A 20,373-nucleotide genomic window follows, 5' to 3' on the forward strand; every position below is an offset into this window, starting at 1 on the left:
TTGCTCATTCATAATTTGAACTCATAACAAGAAAATAAAAATAAAACTATTCCAATATTCTGTACCAAAGAACAATGTTTTGTATTCAAAACTAGAGATCTCTTTTGCCATTTTGTATTATTTTGTGTGTTTTTAATATATTTCTTTTGTCCCTACTTGGCTGTTTTATATTGTGTTATACACTTTTTAATTTGTTATTAATTCTGAAATAAAATAATAAATTTTCAACACTTTAATTGAAAAAATAACGAAAAATATGATGATTCTGCTGCTTGTTAGGATCATGTGTATTGTCAATTAAAATTGTATTCATTAATATGACAACATACATATATATTACAATTCGTTGCAATTTGAATTTGAAATATTTTTTTGTAATAAACAATGGTAAATTGTTTATTAAACATTTAAAATAAAATACATGTGAAATAATTAATGTATTTATAGTGTAACATGATGAACGTGTATCATTTAGTTTTTTCGTATATAAATAGTTATATTATGAAATTTAGTGATCATAGATTTTCAAAAGGATCAACAATATTGGAAATCAATTTCGCAATCCATTTAGAATCCTTAAAGGGTATAACATATTCGTTCTTAACAACAAATTTGTTTTTTTATTATTATATTTGAATAAAGTTGTGATCATAAATTATATAAATTTTCTATAGCGTACATACATATAAACATATTTTCATATTGTAATCATTGATCATCATAAGTGTATTACTCATAATTGTTTAAACACACATGCCTGCATTCATACATACAGACATACATACAACAAACAGCAAATGGGCAACATGCCAAATAAAATTCATTTTGCCTTTAAACGAGTACTGTAAGACACTGCCGCCTCATAGATGTACGAGAAAGTGTTTCTTTCACTCTCTAGAGTCTAGAATATGAAATTGTACAAACATACATATATTTCTAGTGCGGGTGATCTGCTGTAAAGATGAGTATTTAAGAATAAATAAAAATAAATATAAAGTGCAATCTTTATTTACTATAGCAAATGGTTCTTCCATATGTTTGTTGTTCTTTAAGTGAGATTGAGATATAAAGTTGTGTGAATACGGGGCATTAGCCTCTTTGGCGACATAACAGAACAGTGGTTTGTGAGGAATTTTTCGATTTTAAAATTATTGTATTAAAATTTACCAAAAAAACTGTTGACATTTTGCGTTATTTGCACAGTTTAAAGACAAGTTAGTTTACTATTGTTTTAATAATTTACATAAAATTTCATATTTTTATATTATTCATATTACTAATTAGATCAACAAGAAAAACATTTAAAAGGAAAATGTATACAAAACATATTTGCTTCAGTGTCAATGTTATCAAAGTAAATTAATACTGAAAAGCTAAATAAACATTCATCACATTTATGGATTTTTTTTCTGAGAGCAGTTTTTGTTTATTTTTTATTATTATATAATTTTGTATATTATTTAACTTATAAATACTAAATAAAATGCTTAAGTTATTAACGTTTTAATGATCTTCAAAAACACAAACAAAATAAACAGTTTATGATAGATTTTCGTTTGTAAATATAAAAAAGGAATTTGTATTATTTGTTGTAATTTTTGGAAAAAAGTAACATGAATGTTTACAATAAACGAATTACATTCGAAAGAAAAATAATATAAAAAAAGGTTATTACGCCTATTTAAAGATGTTTGTTTATACTTTAAGAGTTAATATATTTTTACTTAGAAAAAAACTCCTTTTTTATATAAAAAACATTATAAAGAGTTTTATGTAAATTATATTGTGTGTATTCAATTGTTATTAGAATTAATTGGAAAACTTCGTAGCTATTGAAGTTTCTGCAAAAAGGTCAATTTGATTCTATCCAATGGCTGCTGTTACTAATTCTGCCACATCTGGATCTGTGGTACGTACAGTTAACTGCATGGTAACACCATCAGCTAGGGCTAATTTTGAACGTACCAAAATTTCCGCTCCGCCTCTAAATGTGCCTGGAATACGCAAAACGTAAATAATTTAAGCTAAAACTTTCTGCAATTTTGGAAAACTTACCTGAACATAGTAATGTATGAGTGGCCACACCTTCGGGAACTTTTTCTGATAGATTAGCGGGTGCTAGACCTAAGAACTTTATAATTGTATTTACTGCTTCTTGTAAAGTATTAACAGCCGATAGGGAATAGGTATCTTCTGCTTCAACCCATTCTAAAATTTGTTAAATAATAAATAAACATGTAATCTTGTTGAATATATGTAATAATCATTCGTAACAAACCTTCGGTATCGGCTGCATCCCATACAGCTTGGAAATTGCTCTTTTTATTCTTTTGTATTTGATCAGCTACCGTTATTTCTAAATCTTCTAACATATATTCGTCATCATAGCCTTCTTCGGAATCTGGTTCACCAGTATTAGGATCACAATCCTTAACCACAAAACGTAAAGTGGCTCCAAATGTAGCTAAATTAAATTTCAATAACAATTTAATCTTGCTTAACAATAAAGTTTAAATAAGTTTACCTGCTGAACTGCCGACATCTTGTGGAAATTCAACAATAACAAAGGTGGTTTGTAATTCATTATATGGCAATTTTGGACAAGGTATAACCGCACGTGTTATAAAACCATCGGGTATAGTCAATTCTACGCGTACATTTTCCAAAATTTGATCCGATAAAGTGTTAAGACAATCGAACTGTAAATATTTATGTTGAGAATAAGGATTGATGTCTTTGTCAAATTATTTTTATATGTATTGATTTTAATCACCTGAAATACAACATGATTTGAGAAAATATGTTTAATACAGGATACAGTGTATTCCGTTTCACTTTCCGTAAGTTGAATAGCAGGTGTAGTGCGATGAATTGGACCCAAAGCTTGGATACCAGGCAATTGAGCCAATCTGGCGGCACTTTCTTCTTCTCTGGTAATTTTAGGAGCACGAGGAGCTTAAATAATAAATGCCAATAAAAATAAACTAATTTTCAAATAACTATAATTTTAACTTACCATTAGAAATAAGCATAGCTTCATCCTTGACTTCTTCCTTAACAACCGTGGCTTTGGGTACAATCGATAAATCAAAGCTAGAATTACAATCGCCACTTAAATGCTCAACTAGAGCTTTTTCCAACAGAGCCAATGAGCATGTTTCACGCTCAATAATATAATGTTTATATAATTCTGGTTTTTCTGTTTGCAAGAGATGCAAATAGTAAGTGGCACGATCTCGTACTTCATCATCAGGATCCATTTGGCAGCGACCTAAGAGAACAAGTATATTGCCCAAAAGTGCTGGACAAGAAGCTCCAAATTGTGCCAAAGCGGTAACAGCAGCAGCTCTTACTATTGGACTTTCCAAAATAACACGATTGTAGATAAATCTTATGTATTTAGATGGTTGTACGGCAAAAGGACCCTCTTTGCCTAGAAGATGCAAAATACGTACGGCCAATGACACGTGTTCACAATCCTCAATAAACTCGCACAAGTGTGAGAGACCAGATTCTTTAGCTTCAGCATTTTCTTCAATAATAGTGATAATGGTATCAACAATAGATGTTTTATATTCCAAACCACCTTCCTCACGCAACATGCCACTAAGGAAATTCATCAAAACACTGTGTTTACGTGGATATTTTGTGCATAAAGAGCAAATAGCTTGCACTACGACCACTTTGAACTCATCAGAGATTTCGGCTACAAATGAAGAAATCTGCTTCATCAAACGTTCCACCGAAGATTCTGCACCAGTTTTTAATAAAGTGGTAATGGCAAGTGTTGCCACAGAACGATTAGAGTCAGCAATAAGACCCTCTAAATCTAAATTACAAGTGGTAACAGCAGCTGGATGAGTCATGGCGACCTTGTTAAGAGTACGTACAGCGGCAAAACGTAAAGTAGCCTTAGGAGAGCTACAGAATAGTTGGAGAATAGAGAAAGCTGGTGATAAAACACGAGCATTGGTATTCTTCAAATTAACGATAGCATGAGCGGCTTCATAAATGACCATTTCACTTTTGTGACGCAAACAGGATTCAATAAAAGTGAACATGGGAGATTCAGACATTTCATCGGCCGAAATATCTTCTTCCTCAATTAGTCGGCAAGCAATGCGAATCTGAAATAAAGTAGTGATAGAGTTATAACTTATTTTTATACTTTAAAAGCAAACTTACCAACATGCAAACAGCATAAGGACTTTTCATGGAATTGCGAGTTAATTTGTTTACCAATTTGGTAACAGCCAAACGATCAGATTTACGAATATGATACAAAAGACCCAAAGCATGATATTGAACCATAATGTTATCACTGTTCAAAGCCTCCTGGGCCTCATTGGCCCAACGTTTTACAACATCACCAGCTGTACCAGCCAATCTCAATGAGCTTACCAAAGCAGCACAAGATACGGCAGCATTTTTATCCACAATACACTGTTTCATATAACGCTCCACTGCTTGAAGCATTGTGTTGTCAGTAATACTGCATAGGGCACGTATAGCAGCGGCTCTATATAAATCTTCTTTACCAGTCATATCTTTAGTCAAAGAGCTGGTAACAATGATAACATCTTCGGCAATAGAGGACAATTCTTTAATGCCCAAATAAACCATACGACGCAAAACTACATCCTTCGACTGGAACAATTTGGTCATGGCAAAGAAGCAGTCAGTGGCCTCTCGTGTGCCCAACTGCTCGCCTTGATTGATCAAATATAAGATTTTGGTCAAAATATGTATACATTTCCGGGGATTGACGGGAGTGTCATTGAAGGCTCGTGTCTCTTGTAAAACCGAAGTTTTCTCCAAATTTTGATAGATATTACTAGGACCTGATGAGGATTTAATATTTTTAAATAAACGCATGTTTAACAAGACTTTTTAACAATATCAAATGACTTTTTCTTCTAGTCCTACTATCTTTTTCGTTTTTTGAATAATGTAATATAGTCATCGAATTTTTTATCTTTGTAAGAAATTTTGATAGCGGTTTTGATAGTTAGCTGTTTTCTATTATTTTTGGTGACAACTTACCCTCTTCTTCATCTTCTTTTTCACGACGGAATGAACCCATTATTGTAATTGATTGTTTTTACTTAAATACAAGCAATAATTTTCGAAATATTTTATTATTTTATAATGAAATTGGTAGAATTTTTCTTTAATAATGTTAAAAAAATTTACACGTCACACAGATTAATAAAAGAATGTCAAAATTGCATGAAAAGCATTGCCAGTTTTAAATAATATTGTGAAAATCTTTTAAGTATTACCAGTTGAAATATTTTGTGATTTAGTGATGCCGGATCGTGATAGATTCAAGCATGTTTGCTTGTATTTAATATGAAAAAATTCAAAATAAGGAATATTTTAGTCTCCTGATTTTTTTTCATAATATAGAATAGGTATTGTATAAATTGTTTAATAAAAATATATCTTTAATATAATCGTTTAAAGTATGGCAAGATTTGGAAATTTAATATGGCCATATTTTTTATTGCGAAAACAAAAGAAAAAACAGCTGATCAAAAGAAAAAACTTTAATAGTTTATGTTGGCTTGTGAAAATAAATAAATTTGTAAAAAATTTCAATTAATAATATTTATAATGAGATCGCCTACTAGATCCAGAAGTAGACATAGATCTCCAGAAGAACGACGTAGAGGTTCCATGTCTAGAGATCGGAAAGAAAAAGATCGGCGACGCAGACACTCCAGAAGTAGATCAAAATCAGTACATAGTAAAAGAAGTCCTAATCGAAAAGACGGCCACAGGCGTCATTCACGCAGTATTTCACCATCTGCTAGTAAGAATAGAAGTTATTATGGGGAAAGTTCCGAACGAAAGAATAGTAGACGTTCCCGAAGTAAAAACCGACATAGAAGTACATCCAGTAGTTCATCAGATCGTAGTCGTAGTTCTCATAAAAAACCTGTAGATCGATGGCCCAATGATAAGTATCATGAAAACAACAATCACAAAGAAAGAGCAAACAATCCTTTCCGCGGTCAACCATCAGTTTTATTGCCACAAGAGGATAGAAAACGCCATGGCTCGGGGTTTCGAGCCAACAATGGCCGTAATGACAAGTACAACAAATTGGATGCGAAATATTTAAAACAGCGAAGAGAAGAACGTGAGGTTATTGGTATAGAAGGAGCCGCAGATGTTTGGGGTAAAAGTCCTACACATCCAGAAGTTTATTCCGATGATGAAGATGATGATGATGTTAAACTTTTAGAGCACACCTACCAAGGACCCAAAAAGAAAAAATCTAAAAAGGGTAAAAAGAAGTCTAGCAAAAAATCCAAGAAAAAGAAAACAAAAAAACGTAATAAATCAAAAAATAAGAAAAAGAAGAAAGAAAGTTCTTCAGATGATTCATCTACAGAAGATTCTGAATCATCATCTAGTTCCAGCGATTCTTCGGATAGTGATACCTCATCATCTAGTGATGATGATAATGAAGAAGTGTGGGTGGAAAAGACTGCGGATAACTTAAAAAAATTATCCAAAACCAAGAAGTCTAAAAAAATGAAGAAAAAGCAAAAGAAATCGAAAAAATCCCATGAATCCGATGATAAATACCAAGCGAAATCTAGTTCTACGAAAAATACCCATAATAGCCAGGTACAGGACGAAGAAGATGAATTCGGTCCCACGTTACGTCAAACAGGTGGTCTAAATCAAAAAGATTTTGGTCGCGCTTTACTGCCGGGTGAAGGTGCCGCAATGGCTGCTTATATAGCAGAGGGCAAACGTATACCACGTCGTGGTGAAATTGGTTTAACCTCCGATGAAATAGCCACCTTCGAATCTGTCGGCTATGTTATGAGCGGCAGCAGACATCGGCGCATGGAGGCTGTACGTATACGTAAGGAAAATCAAATATATTCGGCTGATGAAAAACGTGCTTTGGCTATGTTCAGCAAGGAGGAACGACAAAAGCGTGAAAATAAGATTTTATCGCAATTTAAGGATATGATTAATTCAAAGTTACATGCTAAAGAAAAGAAATAATAAAATTAAATTATAACGGGAAGTACATATGTATAAAGACGTTGGTACACTTATTAATAAATGTTTTTTCTATTGATATCTTACAAGGCTATTGTGGGGAAAGTATAATGCTATAATTGAGAACTATTGGTCTAGTATAATATGGCAAGGAATAACTTTTTAATATTGCACATTTTTATTTTACTTTTATTATTACACAAACCCTTAATAATTTTAAAAAAGATCGACATCTAAAAACAAAAACATTTTTATTAACGGTTTGAATTGGTTCGATTCCGACCTTAGGCACTGGTAAACGGAAGTACAGCAGACCCGATAGAGGTCTCTTTTGAAACTAGCTTACTTTATAGAAATTAAAAAATTTCTTTCGGTTTTGAAAGGTTTTATGTTATTTGTCTGATTCTCTTTAATTTTATGGATATTTTTTAAATTTATAAGTATTTTCATATTAAGCATTAAAGGGTTATTAATATCGTAGTCAATAGTCAGTCGATTTTTAGCCGTCGTTGAAAATTTTAGTGTCAACCTTTGCCGCCGTTAATGTTTGTCGGCCCAAATCTTTTATAGTGATAGCACGCGTGTTTACATATTCTTATCACAAACTGCAAAGTAGTAAAAAAATATAACAAAAGTAATAATTAAAAATATAAACAATATAAATAAAAGCACCAAACAAATTAAATGTAAATAATTATTATTAATTTTAAAATTATTTGTAGAAAAAACTAAAAATACTGACTTTCTAACCTAAAATATTAAGAACATTGTGAAACAAGAAGTAGGTGTTTTTTAAAGAAATAAAACCGTGACACACATTTTCGTCACCAAAGAAAAGGGGGTTGTGTGCGAGAGAGCGAGTGAGTGTAATAAAAAAATGCATTTTTGTAAAATGTTAACGAATTAGGCGAGCAAAACAAAAAGAAAAAGTCTGTTAGAAATATTACAATAATAAACATATGTACAGACACACATTCATACATTGATATATTTTTGGTGTGACCAGCATCATCAACAAAATAAACCGGCATTTGTGTGTGAAAGACTGTAGCCTACAATAAACTATTGTTTATTGATTTACTATATTATTATTTTTTTTGTTATTTTTCTTAAGTAAATGTGCATACACTACGATAACTGACATAATAATAATTTATTATTGCTCTTTTTATTCTTAATTGTAATTACAACAAATTTTTTATTTAGTAGAATTTAAAACGTGGAGCAGGCCGAACGTATTTATCTGAGAGCGGAAAATGCCCATCACACAAGATTTACAGTCACCGACTAGTGAAATGGTGTTACTAACACCTAACACTGAAAATCCACCAAATATAATTGCGACAACTGCAAATGATCACAATAAACGCGGTGGCTCCGAGGAGTCCAACAACAGTCGAGTACAAATGAAAAAACAATTGGGTCTGCTTGAGGGTGTCGCCATTATTTTGGGCATTATATTCGGTTCCGGTATTTTTATATCTCCCAAAGGTGTTATCAATGAGGTGGAAGCTGTTGGCACTTCTCTTATAATATGGGTGCTTTGTGGCCTACTGTCCATGATTGGTGCTCTGTGCTATGCTGAATTGGGCACTTCGATACCCAAGTCGGGTGGTGATTATGCATATATCTTGGAAGCTTATGGTTCATTGCCTGCATTTCTTTATCTTTGGGATGCTATGATGATTTTTGTGTAAGTATATAAATTGTTTATTGATAATAGTTTTTAAAATTCTATATTATAGTTTCTTATCTTGTTATATTTTAATTTCTGTATGTCTGTTGTAAGTCTTTACTTTAATGTCTGTGAAGTAGTGGTGGCCTTGATTATATCATTTGAAATTGTTATATTTGCCTTCATACGATTTTAATTAATCTCCCACTTTTTTTGTCGGACAATTATTGTTTACAATTACTAATTTGCTTTTTTTTGTGAAAAGTTGCTTTAATTTATTTTCAAACTAGTTATTTGCATGTTATTCATTTTGTTGTTGCTTCTGGTATGGGCAATTTTTACACATGTTTAGTAAAGTAGATTAAAAAAAATTATTTAATTTTAAATTTGTTATTATTTTATTTTTAAGTTTTTAAAGAAGGTGATTTGGAAAATTGTGACACATACTCCTTTTTTTGGGTAGGATAGAATCTAATGTCAAAGGAAAAGAATTAATATAAAATTTCACTTTCGATCGAAATGGAATTTTATAATAGACTCCCTTGTACCTCTTCTAAAATCGAAATAAAAGTTTTTTTCAATTTTCATAATAATAGGGACTTTATGTCAGTTTTGGGCATTATATGTGACATCTCCGTATTAGAATAGGTCAATCTATAATTGTTATTAATATTTTTGCAACATAGTTCAGTAGAAAAATTGTATAAACCTATACAAATATAAATAAAATACAAATTGTTTATGTATGTCATCATCTTAGCACAATAGCACAAATTAATTAGGTTTTATTAAAGATTTTTTTTAAGAAAAATAGTAAGAATTAAAAAATATAGTAAGAATTTAATATTTCCTAATTGTATGCTTTTTATATAACTAAAGTCTAGACTCTAGAGTCTTAAAAATATTAATATATTTTTAATGTTAAATCTTATTTTTTTTAAAGCGGTATAAGTTCAATCTAATTTACAATAGTTATTCAAAATACTTTAGTTTATATGGGTATAATTTTATAAAAGGCCTTTATTAATTTAAATTTTTGTCAATTGATTTTAATTAATTTTACAAATGTGGATTTTAAGATTTACGCAAATAACTAATTGTCGTTAATCTGGAATAACAAGGTTACCAGGAGGGTCTTTCGAAAATTGTCGCCAGCATATCAAAAAAATTTTTAAGAGGGAAACTCAATTGTTTCTTTCATTCCAGCTTTAGCATTCATATTTCTAGTTAAAAATTTTGTATTAGTTTTTATACCCTACAGCACTGTAGTGGGGAGGGTATTGTGCGTTTGAGCTGATCATCGTAACACACCCACACTCACCTTAAAGCATACCAATCGGAATCACTTCCTCTTCGATTTAGCTATGACCGTGTGTACATGTAAACGCTACATGTAGCAATTTTCAAGATAGTTTGATAAAATTTGGCATATACCCTTCTTTTGCTACAAGGGCGAACGCTATTGGTTGATATCGGTCTATTATTTCGCCTAGCCCCCATACAAGGGTAGCCCCCAAATAGAGACTTTGGAATCATAATTAAGTTAAATGTTCTATTATGTCAACAAAAGTCGGCAAAAGTTAGTTTTATAGAACCTTAAATTACACTACCGATTTTTGTAATGATCAGGCCTCATTTCACCCTAGACCCTATACAAACTCCTCTTCAGAAATGACTACACATTTTTAACATACTGACTGGTGTAGGGTACGATATGGCTGACCATGACCGCCACACTTGTTTAAATTGTATTTATGTTTTACATATTTAGCAGTTTTAAAATATTCTAGTTAGAAAAAAATTATTTTAATTTATTTTTTTTTATTAATTTATACTAATTAGTTTGCTCTTTGATACGAGTCAAATCAATTATGATTACGATAGATTTAATTAGTATTTTATGTTTTTTTTTATTCTTTATTAAAGTGATAAGAGTCTTTGTTAATATGTTTGTGATTTTAATTATTTTTTACAATATTAAAGAAGAGATAGAAAATTTTTTGTTGCAAAAAAAGAAATTTTAATAAAAAAGTTATATATAAATAAATATAACAAATTTTTGGCGAAAAAAAATATTTTTTTAAGAGAAACAAATGTTAAAAACTTATTTTCACTGAAAACTAGAATTTTAGGTGAAAATCGAATTTTGAAAGTTTTTATAAAAAATTTTTTTCTTATTTAATTCTCACATAAATATGAGAATTAAATATAACAAATTTTTTTCGAAAAAAATATTTTTTTTAGAGAAACAAATGTTCAAAACTTGTTTTCACTAAAAACAAGAATTTTAACAAAAATTGAATTTTGAAACATTTTTTAAAAAAAATATTTTCTTATTTAATTCTTAGACCTACAACAAATGCCATTATGGGCTTAACCTTTGCCTCATACGTTCTACAGCCCTTCTACGAGGGAAGCTGTGAAATACCCACAGCGGCTAAACAAATGTTAGCAGCCATAACAATATGCTTCCTAACGTACTTAAATTCGTTCTACATGAAAGTCACCACAAAAATGCAAAATATTATAATGTTCACCAAAATAGCCGCCTTAGTTATGATTATAGTTATCGGTTTAGTATGGATGTTTTTGGGTAAGTTTTATAAAATAATTAAAATTCTATTTGATTACTAATTTATTTTCTTTCAATAAATTCTTAGGACATTATGAAAATTTCACTGATGCCTTTGCAAATACACAGACTGATCCTGGCAAATTATCGGTGGCCTTTTATTCAGGCATTTTCTCATATGCCGGTTGGAATTATTTGAATTTTATGACTGAAGAACTTAGAGATCCCTATCGCAATTTACCACGTGCTATTTACATATCATTGCCTTTAGTGACGATTATTTATGTTTTGGCAAATATGGCCTATTTGGCTGTTTTAAGTGCCGCCGAAATGCAAGCTTCTGATGCTATAGCTGTAACATTTGGCAATAAAATTCTGGGCGCCTGGTCTCTTATCATACCGATTATGGTTGCTATATCAGCTTTTGGCGGTCTTTCTGTGCATATTATGACTTCATCTCGTATGTGTTTTGTGGGTGCCCGTAATGGTCATATGCCCGCCATATTGTCTCATATTAGTGTTAAACACTTTACACCCCTGCCCTCTTTAGTATTTTTGGTATGTGTGTGTGTTACTTACTCTCACTAAGTTGTTAAGTTAATATTTATTTTTTGATTTTTTTCTTAATAAATTAATTGTATTTTCTAGTGTGCTCTATCAATTATTATGTTGGTTTGTAGTGATGTCTATGTACTCATCACCTACAGCAGTATAGTGGAATCATTTTTCATTATGTTGTCAGTTTCGGCTGTATTATATTTCCGTTATACCCGACCCAATATGGAGAGACCCATTAAGGTAAGTAGAAAATATCTTCATTATGTGTATTATTATTATACAATTTTTATGATTGTGTTAATTTAATTATTTACTTAATTCAATAGGTTTCTATGTGGATACCAATAGCTTTTGTTATTATTTGTGCCTTTTTGGTGGTAGTGCCGATCTATGTAGCACCCTATGAAGTAGGTATGGGTGTTTTAATCACCGTTATTGGTATACCCTTTTATTATGTGGGTGTTGTGTGGAAATCTAAACCTCAATGGCTGTTGAACTTAATAAGTAAGTAGAATGGAGAAATTTAATCTAAGAAGGTATATTTCAAGTAGTTTTCAGCGTGTAGAGCTATATCCTCGAACTAGTCTAGTCTATAGTCTAGTCTATAGACTAGACTATAGACTAGACTATAGATTAGACTATAGACTAGACTATAGACTAGACTATAGATTAGACTATAGACTAGACTATAGACTAGACTATAGACTAGACTATAGACTAGACTATAGACTAGACTATAGACTAGACTATAGACTAGACTATAGACTAGACTATAGACTAGACTATAGACTAGACTATAGAATAGACTTTAGACTAGAATATAGACTAGACTATAGTATACTTCTAACTAGATTATAAACTCGACTTGTTAAATTTTCCTGGTAAATATTTTGCTACAAACAAATCACTCAGAAATTAAGATAGTTATGCCCATTCACACTTTACTTTATATTATACCGTTATTTAAATATTTAATTTACATAATTTTTATTTAAAATGTAAATAACAAAAAATAACCGTAATAATTGACAACTAGATTGAACTTGTGTCACCGAATGTTTATTTTTTTATATATTTTTTGTTTAAACAAATTTAACAAAAATAATAATAAAATTTATTAAAAAAAAATAAACAAATAAATAATAAAAGTAAGATAACTAATACAATATTTGTACTTTAAGAAGAGCAAAAAAAAATATATAAATTAAGTGAAAAAATTGTTGCTAATAAATGTGTTTTGTGTGAATGAATGTATTTTTAGCATCACATGACAATATTTAATTTAAAACATCCATACTTTAAGGCTTTAGATATAGACATACTACATATTGTATGCGTATTCGAAAGCAAAATTTACACAAACAGTTAAAAATAACCAAAAAATGATATCAGTAAAGAAAATAGCATAAAATATTCATAAATAAAATAAACTTTTATAATCCGAAAGATCACAAATAAAATGTTAAAAATAAATGTAAAATTAAACTTTCGAAACTTTAGTAAAATGTAGCACAGTGGTTTGGGCATATCTTTTTATAAAGATTCCATAATATGTTTAAAGATCGTTTTTCAGAATAGATATCATTTGAAATCTCATAGATGGAACAGGAAAAGTTTTTAAAAGTTTTTAAAATGTTTTAAAATTACTGTATCCGTAATTGGAGTCAAAATTTGTCCATTACATCAAAAAACTTTAATAGCAAGTTTTTGATTCGTATCAAACTTGCTTTTGTTGAATTTCTAAAGCAAAAATGATTGTTAAATAGATTTTCTGAAGAGGAACTTACGGGGGTGTAGTATCAGTTTTCCACCGAACCTTATAAAATTTGGTGAAGAAATTTTGTTTCCCGTTACTATGCTCATACTTTTAGGCTAGTAATGAGCATTCCATTAATTTTTTTTGAATGGAAACTTATATGAGGGTAGGAACAATAATTGACCGATCCTCATTAAGCAGAAAAATTTTGGTTCCTATAGCACTTGTTTATTTTAAATTTTATGTTACTTAAAGGAGACTTTCTTTGGGTAGAAGGGCAGTTATGGATTTATGCAACAGTTTCATCATATATACGACAGTTTCATCTGTAATCCGGTGGGTCAGATGTACGGGCACTACCAATGCTAAACAGTGCCAAAATTTCAGCTTTCTATCTTCTCTAGTTAAGGACATATCATGTCTAGAGCCGAAGAAGAGCAGCATTTAATAAGAATCCAGAATATATATACTTTTATGGGTCTACAACAAATATTGCGATGGGTTGTGAATGAAATGACAAAACAATGACAATGGCAGAGATACATATGTATGTATATCCTGGTGTGGTGGAAAAGTTCTGTGACCAGTTTCGGAATCAGCGTAGGTCCATTATTTAGAAAAATATTTAGAATATAAAAGACATATCACTTCAAAATATTTATGACAATTTGAATCAAAATATTAATGCTTTGTTATTTGTTTAAAAATGAGATTTAAAAATCTCATTTTAAATAATTTTATTCTGCAATTGAAAATTTCAAAACACCAAAAAAAAAAAACGGGAAATTAATTTTATTTTATATTTTATTATAATAAAATTTATTGTGTAATTATTAAATTATAATTGCAAATATTTATTTTATTAGTTATATTTTGTTATTTTCCATAAATTTTTTACAACACCTAACTGATATTTGAAAATTGTCTTTCAAACTTTAATCGAATTTACCTTGGCCAATAATTAAAACCGTGGCAAAAATTAAGAAAATCTTTGGTAACATTATTTTTATTGATTTTTATTTTGTTTGTAGTAAATGAACACTATAAGGATATAAAAATTCCTTAATTTATTTATAAAACAATTTTTGCACACGCCCGTTAACTCCAATCGTTTCAATTAAAAATCATCACCTCTCGACAGGGTGTCGTCGCACACTAAACGTTGATCATCATTTACAGGTAAAATGAAAACGAAAATGCTTCAGTTGTTAAACTTCTTGAAATCGATAACACAACACAACTAACTACCACACAAATCGGGGGGAAATTCGAAATTCTCCGAAATCTTACCAGAGGGATTTTTTTTTCAATTTTAACGATTAACTTATTTGTTTCTTTCTCTTTAACATATGTATATAGCAACAAATGAATAAATAAATAAAATTAAACAAATGCAAAAATAAAGAAAAAAATTAGTTCAAACTAAATGATTTAGTTTTTCAATTCATTTGTAAATACAACAAAAAATAAGTAAAAATATCTTAATATGCAAAAAAATGTAAATAAACTCTCTCTCTTATACTCGTAACGTATAAAGAAAAATATCTAAATATTTAATACTAACAATTCCAACGTAACAGTAGTCTATCTGTCCGTTCTCATACAAATATTGATACGAAATATTCAATTGTTGTTCTATTGATTGATAATATTAGTAACACTTCTGCTGATATTAAAGTGTGATTAGTGAACGATCTAATCATGATGACGACTATGTGAGTTCGATTGATTGTGATAATGAAAATTAAGTCATATAAAATAATTTGTATGACTTTGAGTTGTATTCAAATAAATAAATAAATAACACACATTTATTTAATTTATTTTGTTTTTATATCATTTGTAAGTTTTGATACTGTACAACATATTAGATTATAAGTGTCTCGAGGAGTAAAATTTAGGAATAGATCTCAATTGTTCGCCTTAATGTACTAAACACGTGACCAATAACTATATTAATAGAGTCAATCCTGTAATCCAATACAGACTACAGACTTCATTGTCGCAAATGCAAAGAAAGTCCGGAAAAATTGGTTTATCATTTTATATGGCTTTTTACTTTATTTCTATCTATTTATCTATCTATCTATCTATCTATCTATCTATCTATCTATCTATCTATCTATCGATCTATCTATCTATCTATCGATCTATCTATCTATCTATCTATCTATCTATCTATCTATCTATCTCTCTATCTATACATCTATCTATCTATTTATATATCTATCTATCTATCTATCTATCTATCTATCTATCTATCTATCTATTTATCTATTTATCTATTTATCTATTTATCTATTTATCTATTTATCTATTTATCTATTTATCTATTTATCTATTTATCTATTTATCTATTTATCTATTTATCTATTTATCTATTTATCTATTTATCTATTTATCTATTTATCTATCTATATATCTATCTATCTATCTATCTATCTATCTATCTATCTATCTAACTATCTATCTACTTATCTATCGATCTATCTATCTATCTATCTATCTATCTATCTACCTATTCTATTTGTCTATCTATCTACCTATCTATCTGTCTATCTAACTATCTATTTATCTATCTATCGATCTATCTATCTTTCTATTTATCTATCTATCTATCTATCTATCTATCTATCTATCTATCTATCTATCTATCTATCTATCTATCTATCTATCTATCTATCTATCTATCTATCTAACTATCTATCTACTTATCTATCTATCTATCTATCTATCTATCTATCTATCTATCTATCTATCTATCTATTCTATTTGTCTATCTATCTACCTATCTATCTGTCTATCTATCTATCTATCTATCTATCTATTTATTTATCTATCGATCTATCTATCTTTCTATTTATTTATCTATCTATCTATCCATGGTACCAAAAAATTTCAGATTTTTGCAGTTTATTTCCTCTTTTCCATTTTAACTATTAATGTTGTCATCATTTTCTATTGACACCTTAAATATTTACACTTATTTCAAGATTGTATAACAAAATTCAGCTGAATTTTATAATGATCAAGTAAAATAACAATTTCATTTTATTTCATTAACACTAATCAAATCGAAAAAAATATGTGTGAATTTATTTGATACAACAAATATTTGCAAATAATTAACACCAAAAATTCATTCATATATTTCTTAAGCATTTTCTTAACAAATCATATTTTAGGCATTTTGCGAATAAAATAAGTTGTATAATAAGTTGTAACAATTTGTTAGTGGATTTGATACTAGAAAAAAAACCAATCTGTCTCAAAGAGTTTTGGTATTAATTATGTACATATGTATATTGCAGATGTTAAGTTTAGAATATTCATTGAATCAAAATTCATTATAATTTATGATGAGTAAATAAGTTTTTATTGATTTTTTTGTAATATAAGTCATAAAATAGTTTGTGGTAAAATTAATGTATCATAATGATCAAATTTTGTTTAACTTATTCTTTAGAATTAATCATGATTATGATCTCAAGGATCTGGAATTAAAATTGACAACATTTCTACTGATATGAAGTAAATGGACTTTTCCAAACATAAGAAAATAGAAAATTACTTAATTAATTGATTAAGAGTAAAATTCTTTTATTCTAGGATCTTATCATCAGATCGAAGAGATCACTGCTCATGAATCTTAAACTAAACTTGAAAGTATGTAAAAAAATCGTAAATCTAAGTTAATATATTAAATTTAATTATTGCAAATTCTGATTCAATTTTATATATTAGTGGTAATCAATATTCTTTCAATGTTCTGAAAAAATGGCAAATTTTGAAACGCCATGCACATAAATGATCGCATTGAATTTGGTTATTATATTCTTTATTAATTATTTGAATAATAAAATAGGAGGTTATTAAAAAACTATAAAATGTTGCGGTTAGATATGAATAAATTTTAAATAGAAAATATATACAGTGAGTAATAAAACTGGTGGATGTGAAACAATATTTAGATTTTAATAAATATTATTATAAGCAAATAACATATTCTTAAATCCTGAAGAAAATGCAACAAAATATTGATAACATGTTGACACCAAGCAATTTTAAATAAAATATTCAAACAACAAAAGTGTAATTGATACACTAATCATAATCTTATTAATTAATAATGGATTTAAAACTTTGATTGTAGTAAACCAACGGTTAACTTAATTTTGTATTATCATTGACTGTAATTTTTAAAATCAAAATTTGAAATGATGTCAATTTGAGAATAAATATTCGAAACGTGAATTTTGATTTTAGCAGACATAAACTGTGTTTCTAGTTTTTTTTTATGGTAAATTTATTAATTACATCCATATGTACATAAATAAATAAATACATTTCGCACACGTTTAATGTTGTATAACATTACTTTATTTGTTGCGATACAAGTTTATGATAATAAATACGATTTACATACATACATTTATGATAGATCTTGCCTCCCTTATTACTCTTTTTCTAATACCAAATTAACAAAAGAATATTTTTTTGTTCACAATTTCTAAAACTCATTTAAATTCTTTTAACGCAGATGTTAAGCTATAAAATTAAAGTTATAAATTAAACCAAAAACAATTTGGCTTTAGCCAAAAAAAAAACGTATAGAAAAAAGTGTCGTACTTGTAGACAAGTGTTTGTATACGGCCAAAAACGATAAAATTAAATTTCACGTTTTAAGAATAGCAAATTTTGCATACGAGTAAAAAATTGCCTTAAAAATTCTATATAGAATTCTTGAAATATTCGTAAACAAAGTAAAGAATTTCTCGGTTTTATTTTAGATACTAGTTAACCCTATACAGAGCCAGATTTGTATTGTTTGGTGATCTATATATATACTTAACGATGATAACTTAACAAAACCGAGATTGTTTGGATTCTCCTACTTTATCACTTGATTATGATAAAAGACGGAAGAAATTTTAAAAGATAAAACTTTCTAAAGGTTTTCAGAATTCTAAAGGTATTCAGAATTTCTCAGATTATCAAGTTATCTAAGCCTACATTATGAAAGCCATATATAAAGCGTTATAACATTTAAAAAAATATAATTTTCTAAAGGCTTAATCTATGTTGAAACTGCATCACATTTTGAACACTTTTAATGTTGTGTAAATGTCGTATCCTTTGGCTTCGTTTTATCTTGGTCCTACTTTCAGATATCTTAATATAAAGTTTAAAGCAATAATAAATGTTACCTTCATTCTACCGGAGAAATTTCAACGAACGATATCTCAGCATATTGGACAAGACATTTAAATTCTCCAATAGTAGTAGAAAACGGCAAAGGCAGTTGTTCAGAAGATCTTAAACAAAAAATGTTTTGTAAATGATTAGCAAATTATTGTTATTTTTTGCAGAATCAGTGTTAATGTTAACATATCCAGTCGCTCAAGGAAAAAGCTCACAAAAATTCCACCATTTGTTGTGACATATAAAAACTTCGTTTATTAATTTCGTTTTATATCTTAAAATACATATTTATAGTCAATTAAACAAATTAAACAAATTTTTATAATAAAATAAATATAAAACTATAAAATAAAATAATTTAATTGAATATGAACAAATGAAAATCTTAAATTGTAAATGATGTTGTATGTAACATAAAAGAAAACCAAACCAAAATGCAAATGTTTATAAAAATTTAATTTAATAAATGACTGTTTAAAAATCAAACACTGGTAAATACACTGGCTAGTTGTTTAAAAGAAAGAAAATTGTTAAAAAAAAACGAAATATTAATTTAAATAATATTCTTTAAAAAAAAGAAGATTTTTGGTTTAAATGATTTTAAATGATTACAACGTCATAAAGAACTTCTTAAAAAGTCGAAAATGTCAATGAGACTACGCACAAAATATTTGTCAAATAATTTAGATAACTATATACTAAAAATAAATTAAAATTATACAGTCTAACTACAAAAAGTTCATAAGTCCAACTTTAATATTGTACCACAAAACTGATTTGCTTTTTAAAATATTTGTGCTTATTTTGTGTATGAAAGTTTAAAAACATTTTAGTAGCACTTTGTAAATTATGTACGTTAAAAAAAAAAACAAACTTTAAAATAATAGTAAATATCAAAAATAACAAATGAAATAATGAGTATAAAACCACTCTAAAAAAATGCGAGACAGTTTATCAGGTAATAATGTTATTCTCTTTTGTTATTGATGTGATGTCATGTAATGAAATTTGTCTTACTATTTAAGCGTTTCTTTTTTACATTTTATAATAAATAATTACAATTATAATAAAAAAACGTTGATGTATATATACTTCTAAAAAGTTGGGCAACTTATTTTGTATATATTTAGTCATATTTCTCTTCTTTGGCGGACATAAATAGTTTTTGGCATGTAAAGGTTAAAGATGCTGGAAATAGGAAAGATACAAGAATTTGTTAAAAGATAAAAAAATAAAAAGAAATTTAAGAAAATTTGTTTTCGTAGTATAATTACAAAGATAATTTGTCTATAGTCTAGTCTATATTTTACTCTATAGTCCAGTCTATAGTCTAGTATATAGTCTAGTCTATAGTCTAGTCTATAGTCTAGTCTAGTCTATAGTCTAGTCTATAGTCTAGTCTACAGTCTAGTCTATAGTCTAGTCTACAGTCTAGTCTATAGTCTAGTCTATAGTCTAGTCTTTAGTCTAGTCTACAGTCTAGTCTAGTCTATAGTCTAGTCTATAGTCTAGTCTATAGTCTAATCTATAGTCTAGTCTATAGTCTAATCTATAGTCTAGTCTATAGTCTAGTCTATAGTCTAG

At 28.5% G+C, this 20,373-nt stretch overlaps 4 protein-coding genes across 7 annotated transcripts in view; 3 read left to right on the forward strand and 1 right to left on the reverse strand.

Annotated features, from left to right (window-relative positions):
• Positions 1 to 1,762: 1,762 nt before the first annotated feature.
• On the reverse strand, positions 1,763 to 5,215 carry LOC111689671 (coatomer subunit gamma). Its single transcript, XM_023452144.2, has 8 exons — positions 5,044 to 5,215; positions 4,186 to 4,841; positions 3,017 to 4,127; positions 2,774 to 2,955; positions 2,525 to 2,699; positions 2,279 to 2,464; positions 2,056 to 2,208; positions 1,763 to 1,994 (listed from the first exon to the last, which is right to left on the reverse strand). The coding sequence occupies exons 1-8, from the start codon at positions 5,081 to 5,083 to the stop codon at positions 1,864 to 1,866; spliced, it is 2,634 nt and encodes an 877-aa protein (XP_023307912.2). The 5' UTR covers positions 5,084 to 5,215; the 3' UTR covers positions 1,763 to 1,863.
• Positions 5,216 to 5,506: 291 nt separating this feature from the next.
• Positions 5,507 to 7,105, forward strand: LOC111689533 (NKAP family protein CG6066). Its single transcript, XM_023452003.2, has one exon. The coding sequence runs from the start codon at positions 5,617 to 5,619 to the stop codon at positions 7,027 to 7,029; it is 1,413 nt and encodes a 470-aa protein (XP_023307771.2). The 5' UTR covers positions 5,507 to 5,616; the 3' UTR covers positions 7,030 to 7,105.
• A 129-nt stretch (positions 7,106 to 7,234) lies between these two features.
• LOC111689414 (Y+L amino acid transporter 2) lies at positions 7,235 to 12,358 on the forward strand. Of its 4 annotated transcripts, none has more exons than XM_046948119.1 (6): positions 7,235 to 7,712; positions 8,233 to 8,719; positions 11,050 to 11,294; positions 11,362 to 11,831; positions 11,922 to 12,071; positions 12,158 to 12,358. In XM_046948119.1, the coding sequence occupies exons 2-6, from the start codon at positions 8,283 to 8,285 to the stop codon at positions 12,341 to 12,343; spliced, it is 1,488 nt and encodes a 495-aa protein (XP_046804075.1). In that variant the 5' UTR covers positions 7,235 to 7,712; positions 8,233 to 8,282; the 3' UTR covers positions 12,344 to 12,358. The 4 variants fall into 4 exon arrangements, with proteins under 4 accessions (XP_046804075.1, XP_046804076.1, XP_046804078.1 ...); XM_046948120.1 differs by having other exon boundaries at positions 8,236 to 8,719; XM_046948122.1 differs by lacking the exon at positions 7,235 to 7,712 and adding an exon at positions 7,724 to 7,886.
• A 7,370-nt stretch (positions 12,359 to 19,728) lies between these two features.
• The window catches only part of LOC111689569 (carbonic anhydrase 2), a 10,170-nt gene continuing 9,525 nt past the window's right edge, over positions 19,729 to 20,373 (forward strand). The window contains exon 1 of the mRNA XM_023452041.2: positions 19,729 to 19,747. Within this exon, the coding sequence (XP_023307809.2) occupies positions 19,729 to 19,747 (19 nt within the window). The remainder of the gene's footprint in view (positions 19,748 to 20,373) is intronic.

This window comes from Lucilia cuprina, chromosome 4 (genome assembly GCF_022045245.1).
Source record: "Lucilia cuprina isolate Lc7/37 chromosome 4, ASM2204524v1, whole genome shotgun sequence".
In the NCBI taxonomy this organism is placed as follows: domain Eukaryota; kingdom Metazoa; phylum Arthropoda; class Insecta; order Diptera; family Calliphoridae; genus Lucilia; species Lucilia cuprina.